Here is a 24,001-nt window from a genome sequence, read left to right on the forward strand (position 1 = left end):
TTTTTCCGTGGGTGATTTTTTTTTTATTTTCATTCACCAAGTGGATTTGACTCGGGGAAAATGGATGCTGCAAAAACAAGAGTACGACACATGTCTGGGTTGAGTTAAAAAAAAAAACGGGTGGGGGAAAAAAAGACGGGTGGGAAAAAAAAAAAACGTTCTCCGTCAGTCGTCAGCCATCCATCTGCCGTCGGGCACAGTCTCGTATATTTTCGTCCCGTCGATATTTGACTCTGGTTTAGGTGTACCGCGTAGTTAGACCTCTGCCTCGGATTGCACAAAGATGTTAAACAAATACATGTCTCTTTCCCCGGGGATGTGCCAGTACTGGGCCAGGACCGGGGCCGACACTCGTCACAGTCGCCTGTCTTCGCTCGTGTATTCTTCCATTATATAACCTTTCTCATCTTTTCTCTTTCCTCCTCGATCATCTCGTTTTTCCCGGGGAGAAAAACAGATGTCTTGTCGCTCCAAATCACACCCACCGAGATGTCTCTCTCATTTCCATTTGTCAATGTCAATACGACATTATTTTTTATTCACTCGTTAATGACATCTGTCATTAGAGTATTCGAAATTTCCGTGCCAACATCTGAGAATTTTTCTCGCTTTAAAATTCCCCTCCAAGATCGAAAAATATTTCCGCATTTTTCCAGTAATGATAATTGTTAAAAAATCTCCATCACCTCCAGTCACTCTGAAAACATGAAAAAAAAAAATAGCCAATACTCCAAAAAAATCCATAATGATTCCACATGGAGAAACCCCCCTTCTCTCCTCCTTCTCTCCTCCTTCCCTCCTCCCACCCCCACGGTAATTTCCCGTTAATCTCTTCAATTAATCTTCTTTCCATTACCGAACGAATCCCCAACGCTAGCATTAATTGGCGAAGTTTGATAGCCACCAGTTGACAGTTAAACGATACAGTGGCAGCGTGACAATTTTCCCGGTTGTTTCCGGTGGGATTTTCCACCCACTTTAAAATCCCCCTTTCATCCCTTTTTGTTGTGAAAACCGAACGGAAACTATCGGCACAGGGTAAAACCATTGAAATTCCACGTGACAAGAAGCAACACATAAACACAACTGACTGGATTTAGCAATCGCTCGACCATCACAAATGCACCACCACCAAACACCCATCGTCCACCCCACATTTCACTCCCCCTTTCTCCCTCTCATCCTCACCCCTCCACAAACGTTATCCAACCTTGATGTCTTTCATCATTCATACAAATGTCGACACAATACACCATCTCTACCCATTTATGTGCCATTTTCGAATTCACTGGTGCACAGACGTGCAGAGGTAATGTGTACACTTCAACTCGTCTCGTCATGTTCTCGATAGTTCATTAACAGTTGGAGTTCAAATATCAAATGTAAATAGAATGTTCTAGGTGATGGTACATCCCAGGGAATTTCGTAGTTATCAGTTTTAGTTATTCAGCGTTTTGTAGTCGTAGCTCGTGTTTTGTGAGGCGTTGGGTGGACGAGTGGGTGGGATGGAAAAGCGGAAATGAAGCGAGTACTTTTTATGAGGGGAAGGAGGTAGAGGGTTTATTGAGAGTGACGTGATGGGTGTTTTTGGAGTGGAATTGTTCCAGAGATGCCTGGGAATTTTATCGATTCGTTTGGGGGATGATATTCCCGTTCTCGGTATGTGGAGGTGAAATTTTTCTATTCCTCTTTCGGTGATTATCCTCGGAATAAATTACAACCGCAAATTTCAGTAAAAATTACTGACGAATTATAAAAAGTAGTGGGAAAAAAAAAGGTATTACTTGTTGAATTTTCAGTGGGGTACACGATAAATAGAACACGGGGATAAATTTACCTGTTAATTAATTTTTCGGTAAATCCTTTAATATTAGAATTCTATTCGCTGTGAAAATTTACAAAAATATCCCAATGGCTGGAGTGCTTTTTACACCGTAAATAATCCGGTGAGATGGATAAAAGGTCACTTGATGGATTTATATAAACTCGTTTATCTCGATATATCCTCTGGGAGGGAGTAATCCGTAGAAACGCCAATATATTGGCCATTTTCCCCGAGTGAAGATCGGCAGGGGCTCAGGATATTGGGTAAATTCGAGCGGACAAGTAAGGCCTTTTATATAAAGAGGATAGAAAGCCGAAAAGTGACGGGTCTGAGGTATTTTCACTGAATCGTGGGTTTCATGGATGAGACCACGGCAAAAGGGTTTCAATGGTTCTCCTCGGGGATGGTGCATCCTGGGAAGAAAAGGCACCACCGGTCGATACAGCCAAAAGTTTTCGTTCCACCGTGAAAATGTAAAAAGTACGCGCGAAAATTCGCAGCAAAATGTCTGATCTGGATTTATAAATACGGGGGCATTCAATACTTTTTCTATTCCTCGGTTTTGGTGGTTGGCACAGGTTGGGGCTTTATTTACGAGGGGTTATACTCAGAATGAACTTTGGAGCCCATTGAAATTCACTGGAACCAGACGATTTTTTTTTTCACCTGAAAATTTCTACTCAATATTAAACGCGCGTCAAAAGATTCGAGAAAATTTGCGAATTGAGATTACAGTCGGGTAAGGTTATCGCTCGAATTTTTAAATTAAAAGATTAAACATTTTTATTTCCGTTCGACGTGAGTTACACGATTTACGACGATTTTTGGAATTAAATATTGAATTAAACATAAAATTCAATGAAATTGGAGAGTTAAAAATAATAATTCCATAAAACTGAAAAAATTATTGAATCTCTGAACGGAAATAAATTTATATAAAATAGAATTATTCTTCTGAATTACTTATGCGGGGGAAAAGAGACGCAAAAGTAATCGCGAATCTCTGTGCTCCCACCGACTGCAATGTCTACCTTTTAATTGATCCCTGACCCAATTATCACTCGCAATTGAATTCGCATAAATTCCCGCTGTAAATGCTACCCAACAAAAATATTTGAATATTTCCAGACCTAATGAATTTTTGAACTATCAAATGTCAACATCAAATATAATTTGGGATGTTAGTAAATCGTGGAATCCGGGGAAATGGTGGAATGATAAAAGCTTTATTCCTGTCGAGAAAAATCCCGAAGAGCTGAACAAACACTCAGGATTTTTCTTCCATCTCAGATTATTTAATCACCCCCCATTGATCAGTCGTTCTAGTGTCGGTTCAACGGTGATAATAAAAATCCTTGAGTCGTAATTTGATGGAAATTTTAGGTAGATTAGAGACCGGCTTTGTCATCGATCGTTTTAACAGCGATGTCGTTAATTGTCATTGCATTGATTAAAACGCCCCCCTCTGGGGCTTTTACAATGCATCCAAGGGGGTGGTTGTCTATTATCATAATGCACCCTCTCTCCGCCCATTTTACATCGCTTGTAATGACTTGGGGGCACGATATACCAGTCATTACAAACGAGTACGTGCTACCGATCCAAATTCAAATCGTCATCGTCACGTCTCGTCTTCACTCATTATTAATGAATTATTCAACCATCCGCTCCATCTTTATAATTAAAAGTAATGATTTAAAAAATTTGTTAAATTATGATGATCATTTTTCGGCGAGACCATTTTTTTAAACGCTTCATTAATAAATTAAACTTTTTTAAAAATCGTTGATTAATTGAAGTTGACGATTTGAATTTTTCGGTGGATAAATTATAAATAAATTTATAATTAGTTGCTATTTCCCGGCTTTTATGGAATTATTGAGTGATTAATTTTTATTCAAAGAAATTGACAAAATGAGAGTGAAAAAAAATTAAAATGAGTACTACATCCATATTTTTAATAGAAAACGATTTACCTCTCACATGTTATTCAAATCAATTGAATCGAATCATTTAAATTTTCGAACTTCACCAGCTTGTGCATTGAATGGAATTCCCTTGATGATATATTTTTCCCAGGAATTGGCAACTATTCACCTCAGGAGAGTTGAGAAATTCAATTTGTTACCCCAATTTTCATTTTCCATTCCAATCAACTACTTTTTTTTATCATCTTTTTTTTTTTGTTAATTCAATGTCAATCACGACAGCCATTGGACACTCTTTTAAATGCTCGATCGGCTGCAATGACCAAATATCTCTCTTTTGTTACAGGCAAAATTGGAAACGAAAGCGCTGAAAGCGAAGAGACCCGGATTCACAGACGAACGGTACAACGAGACCAGCTATTACGTGGAGAATGGTGAGTCCACTTTTACTTCACTTTAGCAACAATTTTTTTTATTCTCTTCCTTCGTCACCCGTGGTCACCGCAATCGCACACACGTTTATTTATTTTAGTTTTTTTTTTTTCATTTATTTTTCTCACTCGTGTCGTCTCTTTTTCATTTAAACCCATCGGAGATTGGGGTGGCCATGAGTGAGGTTTGTATTTCGCACTTGCCTCCATTCCACAACGGTTTATCGAGTTGCTCGTGTCTCGATTACCTCAGGTAGCAATGACAATCAGGGGAAAAACATTTTTCCGAAGAGAATGATTGTTGGAGGGATGAGGAATTGAGGGAATTCCATTTCTCCGTTGAAATGGCGAATCGAAACGATTTTTTACAATTCGATCTTCGACATTTTTCTTTATAAAATTTAAATTCAGGCACGTAGCGGAAACCGCGAGGAATTCAATGAATAATTTATTCAATAAATTTATTGAATAATTAACGGCAATTAACCGAAATCCACATTTTCCACACAATTACCCGCAATTATTTTGTTTTTTTTTTTATTAAAAATTATCGGTGGAAACTTGAGTCATTAAAAAATCAGATAAATAATTCAAGTTCGATTGGAGAAATGAGATAATAAATTTTCCAGACATGATGGAATTCATTTGAATAGAGAGATGTGGCAGAACGTGAAAATCTTGTAGAAATATTGAAAATCCCGTAGAAATATTGAAAATATTGAAGCAGCGAAATGCAAAACAGCGAATTGACACGCGTGAGAGACTTCTCCCGTTGCAATCCGTTCGAATAACTATTTACATTGCAAACAAAACTATCCAAGCACTCTCCAGGGTGCTGGAGGGAATGAGAACCGTCGCCCTAGATCGAGAATTTACCCAACTGTGTTAATACATAATATAAACTGCTGCTGACACAACAAATTCCAATTAATAAATGATGAAATCTGTTCGGAACGGAGTGATATTAATTTCAGAGAACGTTTGATCAGTTTAATGTAATTACAATTCTGTCAGCCAAATTATTCGTATCGGAGAGAGCTTCATTACCCCAAATGATCAATAAAATCGTAATTTATCAGTGAATTTTATTATTAAATATTGATACTACAAACGATCGGTTGCTAGTCCCAGTGGAGTCATTAACACTTGCTCTTAATTTTTAATACGACACCTCGACAAATGATTTATCACAATTTATCCCAATTGCATAATTTCTCCAAATAAACAATAATTCACGAGAAAATCATTGGAAATTCATATTTCCCAGAAATAACGCCTGGCAAATAGCTCGTAATCAGAATAATAATCATTATCTCTCAGCAATCTCAAATTTATGAGTTTTACAAATCGACAAATTATTCTTGACAAAATAATTAATCAAATGGATTAATCCGAATAGCTCTAAATAAAAATCCAATTCCTTCCAATAACGGCGAACAATTCGTTAAATTCTATTAAACAAATAAATAGTTTATATCAAGAGAGACATAAATTCCTTCGCGAGTTGTCACAGGGCTTGATAATCCAACCCGCGAACTGAAACGCATGAAATGTAAAGATAATAGCAAATGATAATGTCTGTCCGTCATATTTATCCCCATTCCACAGCCCCCGTGGTATTGTTACCCCCTATAATATAAAGTAAGGGTGGAAATGTAGCGCGGAATGTGGGGTACGGGGGGGTGGGATTTCAGTCGCATGCGTTGGATCGAACATTTAGAAACTGGCGAAGTATCGGCATCCAATATCTGCTCCACATTTTGAATAATAGATGCAACCCACCTCTCCTCCCCCCTTTCCACCCCTATTTTAAAACCCCCTCGTTCACGTATGGGTGAACGACGTGGTGTACCGCTGGTTCTACGTCGGGCCAACACCGAGAATTTCAGCGAAACAAAGACCTATTAATACCACTCCAGGGAACAACTAGTCAGGTGGCATCGTTTGCACTGTTTGCAGATATATTCTGTGCAGGTATCCTTTTGTTGAACCGTTGAAAGTCATATCTTTCCACGTTCAATGCATCTTTCAATCGGTGCAATGAGAAGAATATTTATTTCAACGAGAGTGAAATAATTTTGCCATTTTTACGTTGAAATTTTAATACTTCGAAGTCCTTCCATTTGTTTATGGTTATGATTTATTTTATTTATTTGTGCAAACAATGCCATTTGAAACTAGAAATCGAAAAGTCGAGATTTTTGTATTTAAAAATTGAAAATTTTAAAAATTAAATAATAAAAATTCGACTCATTCGAGACGTGAAAAATTCAGGAAATAATTTTCCATGATCACTGCCCCCGTGAGTTCGCCGATAAGAAATTCGGGTGTAAATAAATAATGAGAAAACTTGGGCCAGAAATTTTCCACGTTTCCTTGAAATTTTCCGACCTCCATTGATTATCAACGAAGCGGAATAATTTCCTCCCGAAGAATCAACGGTCTACCGTATAAATGAGCCCCGACCGTAGCTCAATTGATCAGCACACCCCCGGGGGTCCTGAATATTTGAGGGAAAAAAAAAAAAAGAACAGCCCTCCCCCGCGAATTGTACCAAGTGGATATTTATTATTGGTACCGCCCCTCCCAATAAATCCATTTCAATTCAACGACAAAACAAAAGCGTAAGAAATAAGAGAGAATGAAGAATAATGGACTGAAGATTTCTTTTCTCTTTTATACGCTGCAATTTACCCCTCATCCCCCGTTAACTCCACCCCCTTGAATTTCTACCCCTGTCGATGTTTTTTGGAGCAGTTCAGTGGTACGTGATTCAAATCTAGATCCGATGCTATCTGAGCTTTTCCACCCGAGTCATGAAGACCTGTATCCTCACAACTACAGCCCACCCCACTATTCATCCCCTAACCGCACCTTAGGGGGTGTATATCTGGGCTTTGCCCCTCCTTTAACCCTGTGTTATCGAACCCCCGAGCAAATCCCAGGGCCAAACGGTAATTCGGACACTGCCACAAGGCAATTTCACTCGAAATCACAGGGTTCTGAAGGAGAATATCTTCTGCCCTCCTCCATTCATCCCCTCATTCATCCCTCAATTTTCTCAACCCCTTGAGATCCATCACTCAATCCGTGAGCACTCATTAAAAAATTACGTCTACCAATAAAATTTCACTCTTGCAAAATTGCCCTTCGAAATCCATTCTGTAAATTAATAATTCCTCCATTTTTCTTTCATATCTCAAAATCGATAAAATATCAGTGGATATTTGTGTGGTAATAATTGCCGTATAATTATTCTAGAGAAATGACTCTTGAATAAGTTGCTCATAGTCGATTCATTTTGCGATATCGCAATTTTCAGTTTTATTTTCTCAAGATCGAAATTGAATTTTCCAGACTGAATTGCTCGTTTCACCCTGACAGTAGTCGATAAATCAAACTCCAACTCCAGAAAAGTGTTTTCCTTGGTAATATTTTCTTTTTGCCACTCCGAATGGCGTACAGCTTGTGGGAAGGGTAAAAATGTAGGTACGACAGTTGGTTATTCGGTGAATTAAAAAAAATAAAACTAAAAGCAGCTTTTGCAAAAGTTTTTACGACATAAACTATAACTTGTTAGCCCTTTGCTCTCAATTTTGGGAGCTACCTCTCATCCTATTACCATCGTATTTTATTTAACTCTGTCTTTTTCGAGAGTAATCATGGGACGTTATTCCTGAAACATCTGGAGAAAAAGAAATAGTACCTCCAATTCATTTTTATTCGCAAACTCCTGGAGTTAGAAAGAATAAGATATCAGGACGAGTCGTATACGTGAGACAAAGTAGTTGTATTTTTTTCATTCACCCGCTTCTTTCCACTCTCTGCCATTTCAACTTACTCTCCACCATTTTCATCTCCATTTATGCAATGATTTAATTATCCATCTCCTTCAACCTCTACCCACTTTCACTGAAGAACGTATGAAAAATATATTTTAAAATCCGTTACACATACTTTTTATATTAATTTTTATACAGAAGTTTGAAAGGAGTAATGAGAAAAGCGTAATCATTAAATATGAAAAAATCTACAATGATTGAAATTATAATTATTAAAAATACAAGTTAATGAATTAATCAAATTAAAATGGTAGCTTTTTGGGGATAAATTCAATAAATTTTCATTTTCCGCTGAATCTTGCATAAATGGAAGTGAATGTAATATTTATCTATTTCCTCTTTCACCTGTTCGTCTCTCTTTTTATTTTCTCATTGGAGAATCGAACAAGAAAAATGTAGTCTACCTTGACTTCCGGTTAAAATCGCCAGCTCGTGTTGCCCCGGGGCAGCTTTATTTTCCAGACATACCACAAACACTAGTACATGAAAATAAAAAAAGGAGATGGCCCCGGGGCGATTACACCGAATTTCTATTTCACACTCCGCGATGATTAAAATTTTTGGAATTATTTAATATTATATATAATTGTTATTATACACGAGGTCGACACGCGCGTTTATCCGAAATATTTGAATTTCTCTGAATTTCCAAAATTTTCCCGCCTCTCGGAAATAATTTGACTAATGAAATTTCAATATCAAAAATTCCAAAATGAACAGATCAATTTTTAATTGTTATTTCTTATCTCAATTCATCGAAAATTCAGTGGTAGTTGATAGTGGGGAATTCAGGGGATTGAAAAAAATTTGATGAGAATTTATTTTCTCCATCTGACGACTGCATGTATTTCCAAAAAAATAATTTTACTTGCAATGACATCCATTGCATATTCGACAGAGTGCGGAGAGCATCTGGCAAGCGACGAAGTACTTTTTTTTTTTTCGCGACAGTACAAAAATATTCCATGAAAAACGGGTTTTTTTTCTGGGGCGCCTCGACGGTTTGAGATTAAAATATCGGCGGGTACAAAAATTGTTTTCGATTATCCGGGAATTATTTTTCGGGGATTACAGCGATGAATAAAGTGCGCTCCGATGGCGAAAGGGATATCCTTTGATGTTGTATATTCTGCGGGAGGATTTAAATTGGAAGAAATAGGAAGATAAATGCGCTTTTGAGTATATCGAAATATAAATTACATCTGACTTCTCGATTCTAAATCATCTCTTCATCATCCCAAGTAGGATTTTAATATTGGTCAAGTCTTGGTCCAAGCCTGGTATCGGTTAAACATTGAAGCGCCAATTGTCGGCACTATTACTGCTGGCCTATTATTGGTCTAGAGATAGTCTACTAATGATTTCATTGGCTTGTCAATGTTGGTTCATATTACGGTTAAAGACTGGCGTTCAATGGATGGATTTCCATGACTTGAACCAATTTTAGCGCCCGACCTTGGAATACCCCAAAAAATTACACAATTTTAATAAATTATTAAATTCAGTACCAATAGTTTATTGAAGGAATATTAAAAAAAAAATAAAATTCTTGAAAGAAAAAATTGATAAATCTTGTTCTGAAAATTTTCAAATTTTTCTACTTGAAGCGCCAACTAATTTTCTGAGACTGAAGTGGTGGAGGCGAACGTCAATAACTGAAATTCGATCGAGTCAATATTCCCGGAGAATTTTCCCCTGAAAACGCGGGTAATCCGGTAAATCAAATCAACGCGCCCCGTGTATCACTCGCCGAAAAGTCGTTTTTTTTTTCGCCGTCGAAACGGACAATATCGAGTGAAGAGTCACTGTAAACATGACAGACGATCTGTATCCCTGACGGCCAGCCACCCTCTTCCCTCCCACCCTCTCCCACCCACCGACAAATACGAGAATGCATGTGCACAGTGTGGGGTAACGGTGAACTTGTCAAATCCCATGTCAAATATTCAGAATTCTCTCGCGTATGAATTTCATACTCGGGGATAGAGTGAGATTCGATGGAGAGTGTGAATCTAGATATAGAGTTGCATCGTGAGATTGTGGGAGGGTTGGAGGGCCAGTCCACGAGGACAAACTTGATCCTCAGTTGCATCTCGATTTTATTCATTCATTTTTTTCTCCACTGACTCATATCCGCGGCAATTCTTCTATTTATTCTCCAACGGCTACTGAGCAGTCGTTGTTATTCCATGGGAAATCGATGCCATACATGAATAAAAAAACGATGATTCAAGAAATAAAGAGTCGGGTAAATTAGATTACCCTAGCCTCTAGGCGTGTGTGCAAATGAGGGAAGGGGGTACCGTTTAAAAAAAAATACAATGGCAGTGATAAAGTCATGAGGGTTAATGCTGGGCTTGGAATAATTCGGGGGTGTAATTTAGGGGTTTCCATTTATGGGGCGATCTATTTCTCACTGATCTGTCGACGGATTCCATTTTTTAAAATGATTTTTCGTTTTGAAAAAATAATGCATTACAATTCATTACACAATTTACCAGACAAATCAATTAAAACATTTTTTCGTGTGAAGATAATTTAAAAATTGTGATAATTATTTTAGATAATTGAATGTCACAAATTATATCTTCAAATTGTTGTTATTATTGTTATTGTGGAGTGGATTGTGGAATTTTTCCCGGGAAAATTTGAATTTTTTATAGTATCGAAAAAGGAACATCCGCGTATTAACATTACAATGGCGGATTGTCGAGTAGTTGGGAAATAGCCGTCAAGTTTAAAGCCTCCTAAAGTGGTTACAATGAGGTAAATTCACGGGAGGCAAACTAAACGTGCGGAATAGGATTTGTAGTTTGATCACAGTTGTAGAAGATCCCGGAGGGTGCGTGTACCTCATTCTGCTGTTTCAGAGTTTCATCCCGGTGTTACCACCCACAGTCCACCCACCCCTGTTGATACCCATCCCTACAATTCCCCCCCACATCGATCGATACACCACTGAAACACACCGGATAACCCTGTGGCAGGGCTGTGTCCTTGCTTTACGACTCGTAAAGTCCTCAGTTCTGGGCTACGATCGCTGTAAATGTCCTTCATTTCGTCGGCTCGTTACGATCCCCATGTTCTTTTTTCCCCACCTCCCAGTCCTCCCTTACTCTTTTATCCAATGAATAAAAAGGGGAGTGACACTGAGGACTCTCAATAAAATAGGCATCGAGGACTCACACCGGAGGGGAATGGATTTTTTATAGGCCCTTCGTTGCACCTGTGAGACATTTATTTTTCGAGAAGACATTAATAAAAAAATTGTGTACACCGTCACGTTTTGGGGATTTTTAAATTTTGGGAATTCCTGGAAAAACGTCGAAGAAATTTTCCTCAATTTTTTTTATATTCCCCTTGTTTTCATTTAATAATCGAACTTAATGTTGCGATTACTGGACTTTCTGACAATTTCTGGGAATCCCCGGGAGGTCTGGAGGGACTTACACTCCACTACTGGATTGTCCTTAATTTTCCGGAAAATTTTTTTCTCACAATCTCCCAGAGTGCTTCGAGTGACGCGTATAATTCCATGAGAAATGGAAATAAATACCCCGAGAATAATCCGCGATAACACTGCGAAATCAATTCTCATTTCCCAGGGGTGAGCTTGGAAAAGCGGGAGGCAGGGAAAAATCCCATCGGACTGGGTAAATTTTCAATCGTCTGTTAGTGATCGGTTGAAGAGGAATGATTCGGTGAAAGTGCATTTGCGCGCCGAGAGAAGAACAAAATTGAAAAACAAAAAAAAAAAAATTGGATAATAAACCTGACGTTGGTGAAATAATCAAGTGGATTCCGAGAACTTCCTGAGGCTCTTGTGTACCAACATTAATCCCTCATTTTAAATTTCTACGCGGGGAGGTGGGAGGTGGGTGGTAGGAGATTCTCTGCAGTTGAGGATAATTACGACAGACTCAACGGGTTGTGAGTGCAGGGGCTTACAAATTACCATAGTATTTACTCCCCCCTCTCCTTTCCACCCACATTTTCGCCATTTTCCCGGCAATTTTTTTTTTCTCGTCCTCATTGTGCTCATGACATCAACGTACGTAGAAACCGATGAGAGAGCGACTGCTCCGGAAATTAGCCGTCGGCCAAATCCCACCCCAATTTGTCCCGATTTTTGTTCGGTAGACGAAAAATAATCAACAACCGGAAATTCACATTTTTCCGTCTATCCCGTTGTTTTTATCTCCTGCGCTATTAAACAATCGATTGCCATTAAAAATTGAGGGATTTTGATGCACTTGAACGAGACGAGTTTGTAAAGTGATTAGAAGCCGTTGCCCGGGGGATAAATTGATGGCGGGACGACTGGAAAATTCAAACAGGATCTTTGGGCTTTTGTGGATATTTCAATTTTTTATTCATCGAGAAGTTGTGGGGATTAATTCAGGCTGCGATGGTAACGATATCTTCATAATAATTATTAATTTATTCACAAAAAGGGCAGTCGCTTGAATTTTCCTCATGAAAATTATTTGCTGTATACAATTTGTACTCAATCAATAAACAATTTCAAATAACGCATAGAATTAAATGAAACAGTGTATTTTCTGAATAAACAATTTACTCTTGATTCTCAAATTTTTGTTTTACCCCGAAATTTCTCTTCTCCCATGATGAACTGTCTAACTACACTCCCTCACCCTCACTCCTGGAAATCCTTAACTCAAATATCCCCTTTGCCCTCTCCCCCCGCTCGACCACCCGAAAGTTTCATTAGCAATTAACGCGGGTAATTGTTGGTGCGTACATTACAAGGCACGAAGTTTCCACTTAAAATGTACTTCTAGGTTTTTATTTTGTTGAGAATTCACGGGATGCAACAAATCCGGGGGATGAGGAATTGTAACGGCACCCTCTGCCACCCCCTGAGGGATTCCGAGAAAAGAGGGGTGCTCAAGGGGATGAAGTTTTGGTGAAGGTTTTCACAAAATCTAGAATCGTCCGCTCGTTTCCTCTTCTCTTGTCTCGTTGGCAACATCAGGTGGAAGGGATGAGGGGATGAATGCTTGGGCTCGTTTCACCCTCGTGCAATTGTCTCGTGGAGACCACGGAGGGGACCGTTGAGTCTCTCCTCTTGGAGGCTGAAAACTCCTCGAGTTAGGCACCCCCAGGTATTCTCGGATCGTTGGCTCTACATCACTTGGCACGTTTTCTACTTGAGGTGAATCTATTCAGTTGCATATTCCGATTTTTAAGCTTCTACGAGGATGAGGAGGCTTTGAGGTTTTCAGGGGGTTTTACCATTCGGAGGTCATTCGCGAGATTTCTGCGGGGGACTTGACGCTTTTGAAAAATCAGGCGGTTCTGTTACGGGATTTTTAAGGTTTCTCTTTTTTTCTTTGAGACTAGCGTAGGTATTCACTGAAATTCGAAAATTCAAAATTTTTGGAAAAGTATCAGGGGAGCATGACAATCGGGGAGGTATTCACTGAAATTGAAAAATTCGAAATTTTTGAAAAAGTATCAGGGGAGCATGACAATCGAGGAGGTATGCACTGAAATTCGAAAATTCAAAATTTTCGGAAATGTATCAGGGGAGCATGACAATCGGGGAGGTATTCACTGAAATTGAAAAATTCGAAATTTTTGAAAAAGTATCAGGGGAGCATGACAATCGAGAAGGTATGCACTGAAATTCGAAAATTTAAAATTTTCGGAAATGTATCAGGGGAGCATAACAATCGGGGAGGTATTCACTGAAATTGAAAAATTCGAAATTTTTGAAAAAGTATCAGGGGAGCATGACAATCGAGGAGGTATCCACTGAAATGTTTGCCCTACTGAGAATTCACGAGTTTTCCCGAGAATTTTCACAATGAAAGATATCCATCTTCTATGAAGTCCCCGAAAAAAATAAAGAACTTTTAACCGTTTATTTTTTTCTACTCTGAATCTTTCATCGTCTACGCAAATTTATTTTCCAATAGATTAAAATCATTTTATTCAATCCTCCCATTTTTTATTCCAGGCCTCCGGAAAGTCTACCCCTACTACTTCACCTTCACGACCTTCACGAAGGGTCGCTGGGTGGGTGAGAAGATCCTCGAGGTGTTTGCCCGTGAATTTCGTGCCCATCCGGCCGAGGAGTACGAGAGATGCATCCGGGCTGGTACTCTCACGGTCAATTACCAAAAGGTCGACGTCGACTACAGATTGCGTCACAACGATCTTCTCGCCAATGTCGTCCACCGGTGAGTGAACTCCATTCACAAGTCAATTCAAATAATCTACCCCCATGATCGAGAAAATAAAAATCCCATGATAAATTTCGTCTGCACATCCACGGAATACTCCACTATCCGCCATTAAGTGGAGTAGCTCAAATTTCCTCGGGCAGGCATGCGACAAAAACGAAAACCGAAAAATCGTTTTTTTAATTTCAATAAGAAAAAAAATCCGCGAAGCTTAATGACTGCTTGGTAAATTAACTAATGAATACGGGAATGGTCGGCGAAGATTGTTAACAATTTTCGTGAAAATTGAAATATTTTTTTTGATATAAATAACGGATATTTCGTGGACTAGCCGCGCAAGCCCCATCTCCGTTCCGTCGTAACTAGTATGTGAATGTAAATTCGCGGCATAAAAAACGAACAAAAAACCGCGTGAAGGACGAGTCCAACAGCTTTACTGTCAAGGTCTGTAGCACTGGGACTTAAAGGATTACAATTCCCATTCCCTCAGCATTCCCGTAGGTTTAAGAACCGTCTGCCAAAACAAAACAACCGGAAGCTGTTGCAAAAAGAGTCGAGATAAATGTGCAAAAAAGAAAGAATGAACTGAGAAAAAATAAACAGTTTCCCAGAGTGTTTATCCGTTTCCGGTTCTTTTGCTTTTCTCAAACTGTTGCTTCCTAATGCTGTCATTGCCTAAACACCCGAGGTGTATAAATGCTCGTTCTGGGTCACATTGACTCCATTTTGCAATTTCCATCCTGAAATTCAGTTGGACAATCGCCCCAGGTACATTCCCCTCTCCAACTCGTCCATAAGCTCTGGAGTACCGGTTCAGTGGATAAATAATTTATGAGCCAAGCCTTCCCAGTACTTGCTTTCGATCTTGTGCCAAAAAGCTGTATCCTATCCAGGGGATTAATACTTCCACATTAAACATATAAAAGTTTACCCCCTTTTTCTGGATGGGGCTGAAAAAATACTCTTCCAAGAGATACGGCTGAGCTTCGGTAAATATAACTGGAGCAGTTTCAGAATTTATCCTCAAGTTTTAATCCCCATGTATCGAGATTTATAGGGAAATTTTTTACAAGATTGACCTCGTCTGAGGATATCCACTTTATCGTGAATGTTTTGGGGAATTTTTTTTCGGGGGAGGATGTGGGGGGAGTATTTATGGAATTTACTGGTACGAGGGTGCAAATAGGATATTTACATTTGGATTAAAAATGGAAGGACTGGATAAATTAACTTTTGCAATCATGAATCGACAGGCAAGTTATTTTCGCTCCTTTTTTTTTAGTGAAAAATCATTGCGTTGATTTTTCTAGGAAATTATTGTTCCCGCGTACACAAGAAAACGAAAATGAAAATAGCGAAAAATCAGGCTCTGCCCCAATTTTTCGAGCTAGTGTGAATTCAATCGAATTTAATGTGCAATTTTCTTGATGAGATTTTGAATTAAACTTATCTTTAGCGTTGATATTCGGTTTCTGTGGTGAATCGGTGAATCAGGAGAAGTGAATTTGGCGTGGCCCCAATTATCGATGGATATCTTCTAAACGAGAAGAGATACTGAAATTTTTATAAAGACCTGTTTTTTGCTCCAGGTCTAGGCCCACAAAAAATGTATTCATGAAAATTTCTGTGTCTCTCCTCATTCATGAGATATCCACGGCTAACTGACACTCAGTTGAAGTGACATGGCGATAAAAATATTTGCGATTGATTGTTAATTGAGATGATCGTTTTGCGGGAAATATAATTCACCCGAATTTTCTCGTAATTAAAAAATATCTTTAACCCAATTTTCTATTTTATAAATAAGAAGATAAGATGATTATAATAACCTATTGAAATAAGAAAGGAGTAGAAAGGTCTAAGATAGAATGAATTTAAATTCTCCGGGTATAGCTGTTTGTCTTTTAATTCCATTCAATGACTGTTTCTTGATCAAAGAGGCACTTTAATTTTCCTGTCTCATCCAAGACGGTTTACCCCATCCTTCTTGAGTTCTTCTTCAACTCTTTTGACCGTCGATTTATTCAACTTGACGTGCAATTGCCGGAGCACAACTTGTACGTTGAATTTATAACGTCTTGCTGACTAGAGTGAACCAATAAAACTGGCACAAACGAATCCATGACGTAAACAAACCCAGCTAAATAGACTAGGGTTTATCCCCACGTATTTGCACATCCTCACTAAATTATCATTATTCTCTCCAGTTTTTAGTTTTAACGGGGAGTACAGGTGGACTTAATTGGGGCATTTTAAGAGACCCTGGTGGTACCGGCGAGAATATTTTAAGTTGGGTTAAGAGAGTCGGTGGAAGCTAAAGGGTGGAGGATAAAATTTCAGGGTATTTTCTTCCACGGAAATTGGCTGTAGGGGGTCTCAACCTAATTTGTCCCAACAATTTTTTAACAGCTCTTTTTTTAAACTATCCCAGGACTGGGTTAAATCTAGGGTACAGCTATTTTATTTCTATTGATAATTGTATTTTTTTATTTTCCGGTGATTCCACGAATTTTGATCTCAATTTGTGACTATAAATTGTTAAAAGAAGAAATTGATTGGAATTGATTTAATTTTCAAAAAAAAAATCGAAAAAAATTACGCGGAAAGTTTCAATTCCCCACGGACAAATGACACGTGATTAGCCAGCGTTTGAAATTCCAAACACAAATAGCCACAAACTAACCCACGAAATTTGTTGGCATAAACTGGCCGAGGAAGCCCCCGAAATTACCGAAATTGCAAGCCCTAATTTTCCGTGTGTTTTAGAAGTTGAATAATTAGCGTCGAGAATAGCGGACGGCGATTAAAATATTTTTCTGTTGTACGTACCGCGGGTTATGGAATAACGCAATTATCCAAATGGAGAAAGAAGTGAAAAGGAGGTGAATGCAAAAATAGACACAAAGAATTGTCTGTGTCGCGGGTAAAAAAAAAAGTTGACAAAACAAAAAAGGATAAAATAGCGTCAAAAAGGTTTTAGCTAGTGCTGCATAAGTATAATTGGGTTATAAAGCTAAGTTTCGAAACAGAGTTGGCAGAGAATCCCCTTTTTGTGTCTGGGGTATCCTCTTCAGGTCGTCAGATCATTTTTCTTCGGGCTCTTTTTTAATTTGTTCCTTTCAAGCTCCAGTTACCGCGTCATATGGCGCGAGCTCATGAGATACACATGAAAATTGGTGAAAAGGTGCATATCGCGGTGATATTCCTACTCAGAGATTTGAATGAGTGATTAGGTTTATGATAGGCTGGTCGTTATAAGCGGTAATGAAGAGGAGGAAAGTGGTGAAGTTGAAGTACCACTGATTGTCGACTTAATTGCGGTGGATTATTATCAGGTACACCAGCAGATGTGAAATTGACGCGTCAACAAGAATCACCAATCGTAACACCAATATCAGGGGCTATTATCAAGGTCATGACATTTAATCGTTACGACATCTTATGTTCGGGCTGTCGTAAAGTTGAGTAACGAGCCTTCGGGCTTTCATGAAGGTGTCAATGACAGTCGTTGCAATTGGAGTTGAGGCTTTTGGTTATCCAGTGAGAATCTTTATCGGTTTAGGAAGAGCGAGGGTCATTGCTTCATCATCCTCATGGGGTTCATTGTCATCCGGCATTTAATCCTGACCGTTTTAATAAATTCCGGATAAATTGGAAGTGCTCGGATATTTTGAGAGTAATTAGAATTATTTTTGGGGGCAGTAAATTGGGATTTCATACAATTAATGATCTTTCGTCGATGGAGTGTATTCAGACGATCAATTCCTTCAAGTGTCATCTTGAATTTCTTCTCGAAAGCTCTTGAAAACTACTGACAATCGATAAGGCACTTGGAGTTGTGTGACCGATTGCTTTACCAAGTTTCCAATCTCCGTCGAACAAACTCGAGCCAATTGAGTGCTCTCGGTGCAATCGAGCATTCCTAATGCACAAAGGTCCATTACCGATTACTATACCGGTTTGGCATTCCTCCACGTTTCGACAACTTTGCATCATCTCGTCTTGTTGACTAGTCCAAGGTCGACTAGGGATTCGCGATTAACGATTGCTATATTTTAAAATCGAAATAAATCTACAGAATTCATTGTGATCGTTTTGAAATAAAATTTCATTGTCAATTCGATCGGAGAATTTAACCGAATTGAAATAGTCAGGAGATTCAGTGAAAAGTACTAGTTTGGCTTCATTGAATTGCGCAAAATCCAGATGGCGAAACCTTTGACCCCGTGAACATCCATGTTTCAACAGCCAGGAGACGAGAGTCGTAAACGATTTTACAGCAGATGTAGAGAGAGCTAACTTGTGTGGACAAGTTTAAATAGATATATTTTTTGCCTCCCCCGCTGAATTTTTTGTCCACCGGTCTTTGTGAGAACGTCAGAGAGAAAAAAAAGAACAGAGAGAGATTAAAAAAAAAAATGGGGTGGGAAATAAATTGGCGGGTGGAATGAGGTGAGGGGTTGAGAGAGGAAGGGGTAAATAGGGGTGGAATGATTAACCGTGTACCTCGGTTCTTTTAATAAAATTCATTTCCTTTGCCACAAACCTCTCTGTTTCTCCCCAGAAAGGGTTGCAAACAACCAGAGGATAACGCAAACTTGTCTTCCCTCATTCGGCTGTAATATATATCCTGTACCAACCCCTCTATTTGCCCTCTGTACAACCGTAAACGTTTTACGGCACCCCGAGTTCGTAAAACTTTTGTGCACTCCGTGTGATAAAGAAAACCGGCCGCTTCTTTTTCCCAGACTCCTGAATATTAAATTCGAAACAATCTTGATGGACCCGCGAGTTTTACGGGCGTTGCCCGTCCTCTTTTTTTCATTTCCCTGTTGTTTTCTTATTTTTGTTTCTTCTTCTGTTATTGTCAATGCGAGAGTCATCGTAAGTGGTGATGGCGGGTTTATGGGGGTCACATGTGCTCAGGCTTGGAAAAAAAATTTACTCCGGAGTTTGATGGGCTTTTCGGGGAGAAATAAATCGATGCGATGATATATTTAGGGTAAATCCATTTTCGACAGGTGAAAATTTAAATCGACGATTTTTTATATTTTTTTATTGAATTTTTTTTTTTCTTTTACTTCTCATTCAGACCAAATTAGATAATAATAATAATAATAATCATAATAATCATAATAATAAATAATGATGATGAGAATAATTCATTCAATGTTTTTATTATTATTATTTTTATTATTTTATTAAATTGATGGGCAAAAAATTAATAGTTGAGAGAAATTTTTGGAATTTCTGGTGATTGAGATGAGAATTTTTATGAATTTTTTTTATGAAACTCCCCTTCAATTAGGGTAATTTCCATTTTTAAAAATAATTATTGACTGAGAATAGATCGCCGTGTAGGGAATCGATCCAAACATTCAGTGAATCATGTTGAAGTACATTTGGTTTTAAATTGATCTATAAATGATCCATGTCTGAGTAGAAATAAATAAATTATCTCGAATTGAATGAAGACAAAGCCAAAATGGGACACCATTTTTTTTGATACATAAATTTTGGGTTTTGGTTTTTTAAACCAGAGTGAATTTTCCCTGGTATTTTACTCGCTGGTATTATTTAACGTTGCTAGGGGGAAGTGAACACTGTAAATAATAATATCGGGACACTGAGTGAAATGAAGAGCCCGAGTTTTGCGGAAATTTTTAGGGGAATCGGTCGTGTTTGATCAGCCAGTCCGTATCAACTCGATATGCATAAATATTGGCTCGTTTAAAATGCGGTACAGAGTACTCACTGGTGCAAATTCGAAATCGAGGTACGGGTAACGATGCTCTTTACTAGAGATAAATAATTTAACGTCAAGGTTGGAAAATCAGTGCGCTAATGGAACAATGAGAGATTCTCGATAATTATTCATCGATTAAACTTTTCAAAGGTCGTCTGTTCCATTTGGTTTTATCCAATATTCGGTATGTGGAGGTGCCGTTGATTTTTCATTGTAAAAAATTGCAAGACCAGAATTTAAACAATCTTCCAAAATAATTACATAAATTCATTCAAATTTTTCATTCACGAGTCATACAACAATGAGCATTATTCAAAAATTACTGCATGAAATTTTATTCTGAGATAATTCCAGAAATTTCATATTTCGCGTGCAATGTGAAAATAAATTTTCAAATAAATCCAGAAATCCCTGAATTTTCAATTACATGAGTCTCATTTCAATTTCACTTCAGTAATAAATCTTCTACTCAATCAATCAATAAAAATCGTGCAATCCCATAAACTTTTTAATTTTTCCTCTCAATGCACCAGATAATTCCCATAAAATTTATTCCGGGATCTGGTGAGGTCGTAACTCCCCGATGATTAGTTAGACGAAAGCTAGATGGTATTGACGCCGAAGGTAGGGGATGATGTGAGCTTCCCCCAACGAGGGTGGATGCGGGAAGGGGTGGTAAATCGAAATTGGTTACGATAACCCAATTAGTGAGAGCCGAGGTAGGATGAGAAGGGCATAAAGGAGGAGTGGCATGACCTGGTGGTAATCTCGGATAAAAGGGCCATGTACGATGGCTTGTATACAGCTTTACACAGGGTTGTTTACCAGGGGGAGGGAGAATGCTACCCTTTCTCCCTTTTTCAAGGAAAAGAGTTTGAAGATTGAAGAGAGATTGAGGAGTCAGTCGAGTTTGTCCAATGAAAGCCATTGGAAATCGTTCCCTCTCCTTTTTTCTCGTTTTCCACTTCGATTTTCCAACCCCCTAAAGTCGTTCTCCGCATTCTACCCTCGAAGACTCGTATCATGAACTAGAATGAGGGGTTGAGGGGAGAACTATTCGACCTGGAGCCCCTCCATACCGGAGGTACTTCGTTTGCAACGAATATGGAGTCGCTTTTTTTTTTCACTATTTTTTTTACTCGCGTACAATCCCCTGATCTCTCGTATTGGAATATAAATTTAAACATTATTTAGGGGGTTATTAATCGGGGTGGGGAGGTTATGGAATTGGGGGGCGGGGGAGTTGGAGAATTTTTTGGGAAAATCGGTGGTTTATTTATTTATTGTTATTCTCATTTTTGTCATTTGTTTATTGATCATTTTTTTGGGTCAAGTTTCGAAAGAAATTATTGGAGTGATTTTTTTTTTGTGTCTGGATTATTGATGAATTGTTTAAAAAAGTGGGGGATTGAATTAAATTCTCGTGCAGCGCTGGGTTGCCAATAAAAAGTAGCGCTGATTAAATTGAAGACCGAAAAAGAATGGCAATAACATTTTTTCCAATATCTGATGATATTTACGTATTCCCCGTGGTTCTGAGTATTTACATTTCCTCCGTAATTGAAAATTGCATCATACTATCGGGATATTGCATTCTATCCAACTCTTTCACGCTGAATCCTCCAACAATTTTAATAAAATCATATTAATCTCAGCCAGAAAATCACCAAGTCCTCTGTATTAATTCTCGTAATTAGTTTTCGTAATTAATATTCACATTTTCCCGAATTTCTCTCGATCTCTCGTAACTCACTAGATAATCGATTTCCAAAAACATTTCATTTCATTTTATCAACTTGTTTAATTTATTTAACTATTCAATTCTCAATTTGCAATAACAACCCGAAATTTATCTTGTAATTAATGAATATATTTCCAAAAATTCCGATAGTACAGAGAAATTAATGAAATGAAAAATTGGAAAATGTGGATTAATCGTCGGTAATAAATCGTGAAAAATAAAACCAATAATTTCCACTTTGTCCCGAATTCGGTCATAAATACATAACAAACCGCCAGATATAAATTCAGACTATCACCCAGTGGGGTCGAGGGCACGCCAGTACGACAGAATGATATATTACCCACAACCCCGTTTAGTCCTAGCCCATCCTAACCCCTATCTTGGGCTATCTCAAAAGCTACTACCGATGATATCGGTAAATCTGTTGGTCTCGTCTGCACCTAGCGAAACGTTTATTTCCATTGCAGGGACTAGATCGCGTGCCAACCGACTGCATCGCACCCTCAAAAAAAAAAAAACAAAAATAAAGAAAGAAAAAACGCATTGAAACGCATTTCGCATTGCCGGCAGTTAAAATCGATGTTTAATCTCGCGTGAGATTCACGAATGTTAATGAGGGAATTAAACTAGTACACGTGCACCTGCTAACTCTGCCCTTAGGGGCATTTTGAAATTGTTATTTCATTATTTAGAGATTTAGTTTCATGCTGATCCTCTCGACAACATTTTCTTATCTTCATTTATTGCAAAATACTATTTCATCGATTTTGTGGGGGATGAAGCACATGAAACACTAGGTACTTTACATGTACACTGGTAATTAGGTATTTATTATTAGAATTATGTTAGAATTTTCGCCTCAGGGTATCTGCTCACCGAAGATCAATGGAAATAATGATTTATATATTTATCTCAATTTTTTATTGATCAATTAAATAATTTTTCCTTCGGTAATTGCGAGTTCGATTGAAGACTGAAGTTTTCAGTCTGAAGCGTTATATTATCATTTTAATTTGTTTATAACTTGTTTTTAATTGTCATTCTGAGGATTTTAATTCTTCGATGGGGTTATTTTGTCTGGATTTATTGCGGTTTTTAACAGGACAACGAGAAATTTCTAAAGGTAGCCAATATATCCCATTAATGAACCCCGGGGTGAATTTTATTATAAATTTTTCTCTGTGCACCGTACGGTAGATAATTTTTTTTTAACAAAAATGGCCTTCACGCCCCGGTGATTCGAGTTTCGCTATTATGTGAAGGCACTGAGACCGCTTTGTTACCCGCGTAATTCTTTTTTCCACCGTCACATTTTTTTTTGCTCACAATTTTTCAGGATTCTCTTTTGGATTTTGGTGAGGCATGTGGGCGAAGTGAGTCTCAGAATCGTACACGAATTGGGTTTCAGACGGAATCCAGATGGAAAGTGGCGAAACGAGTCGAGTAAAATGTAAAATCAGTGGAAAAAGGTGAAACAAGAAAAGTCAATTTGCGAGAATTCAATACCGACTCTCGATTATTACCGAGTAATCCATCAAAAATTGAATTCAAATAAAAAAATCGTATTATTTCTTGGAATTGTCAATTTTTTACATTCTGTTTTCAATTTTCTCAACTGCGTAGAGAAATCCCTTTTTTCCGAGTATAGTTTTTGATAAATATCTCTGGATACAGTGGAGATACCGATATTTTCATAGATATCTCTTTTGCAGATCGAATTTCAACCAACAAAAAAGGTCTCTACAAAAAAATCGCTATCTCCTCTAATTCCTCAATTATACCAGCCATGCGATAATTCCCTGGAAACGATGCCATAAAAATTCATCTCAAAAATTCTAAATTGCACCCGAAATATCGAAAAAAAAAAATTCCCAATGGAATATCGATATGAGTTAGATATTCCTCTCGTGTGTGCAATCATCCAGATTCAATTAAAGCCATAAAATAGGGGGTTTAAATAATGAATGCGATAATAATTCGCTGGGTTGAGAATGAAAATTTATTGGGGGTCGTAACTGGGAATATTGGAGCTGACAATCCTAGAGCTGTAGTGGGTTAATACGTTTGTTATGGCGTCTGTAGGACACGAGAATCCCTGAGGAGACACAGAATGGATATGGGTACTACAATGTTGAATTCAACTAATCGAATATTCAAAATCGATACGCTATTTTGCCGATTGAATTTGTACGCCGGGAGGATAATCACTTGGCAGATGTAATACGGATTTGTGGATGAGGATGTGAATATCCAGGATTAGGGGGCGGTTTGTGGGA

General features: G+C 38.1%; 1 protein-coding gene across 1 annotated transcript in view; it reads left to right on the top strand.

The window, feature by feature from the left end:
* LOC105269455 (RNA pseudouridylate synthase domain-containing protein 2) overlaps nucleotides 1–24,001 on the top strand; it is a gene marked incomplete at its 5' end in the record, with an annotated part of 87,965 nt that overhangs the window by 54,970 nt on the left and 8,994 nt on the right. The window contains 2 exon segments of the mRNA XM_011309716.1: nucleotides 4,100–4,187; nucleotides 14,010–14,232. Of these exon segments, the coding sequence (XP_011308018.1) occupies nucleotides 4,100–4,187; nucleotides 14,010–14,232 (311 nt within the window).

The sequence above is a fragment of the Fopius arisanus genome, unplaced genomic scaffold (genome assembly GCF_000806365.1).
Source record: "Fopius arisanus strain USDA-PBARC FA_bdor unplaced genomic scaffold, ASM80636v1 scaffold00070, whole genome shotgun sequence".
NCBI classification, from domain to species: Eukaryota; Metazoa; Arthropoda; class Insecta; order Hymenoptera; family Braconidae; genus Fopius; species Fopius arisanus.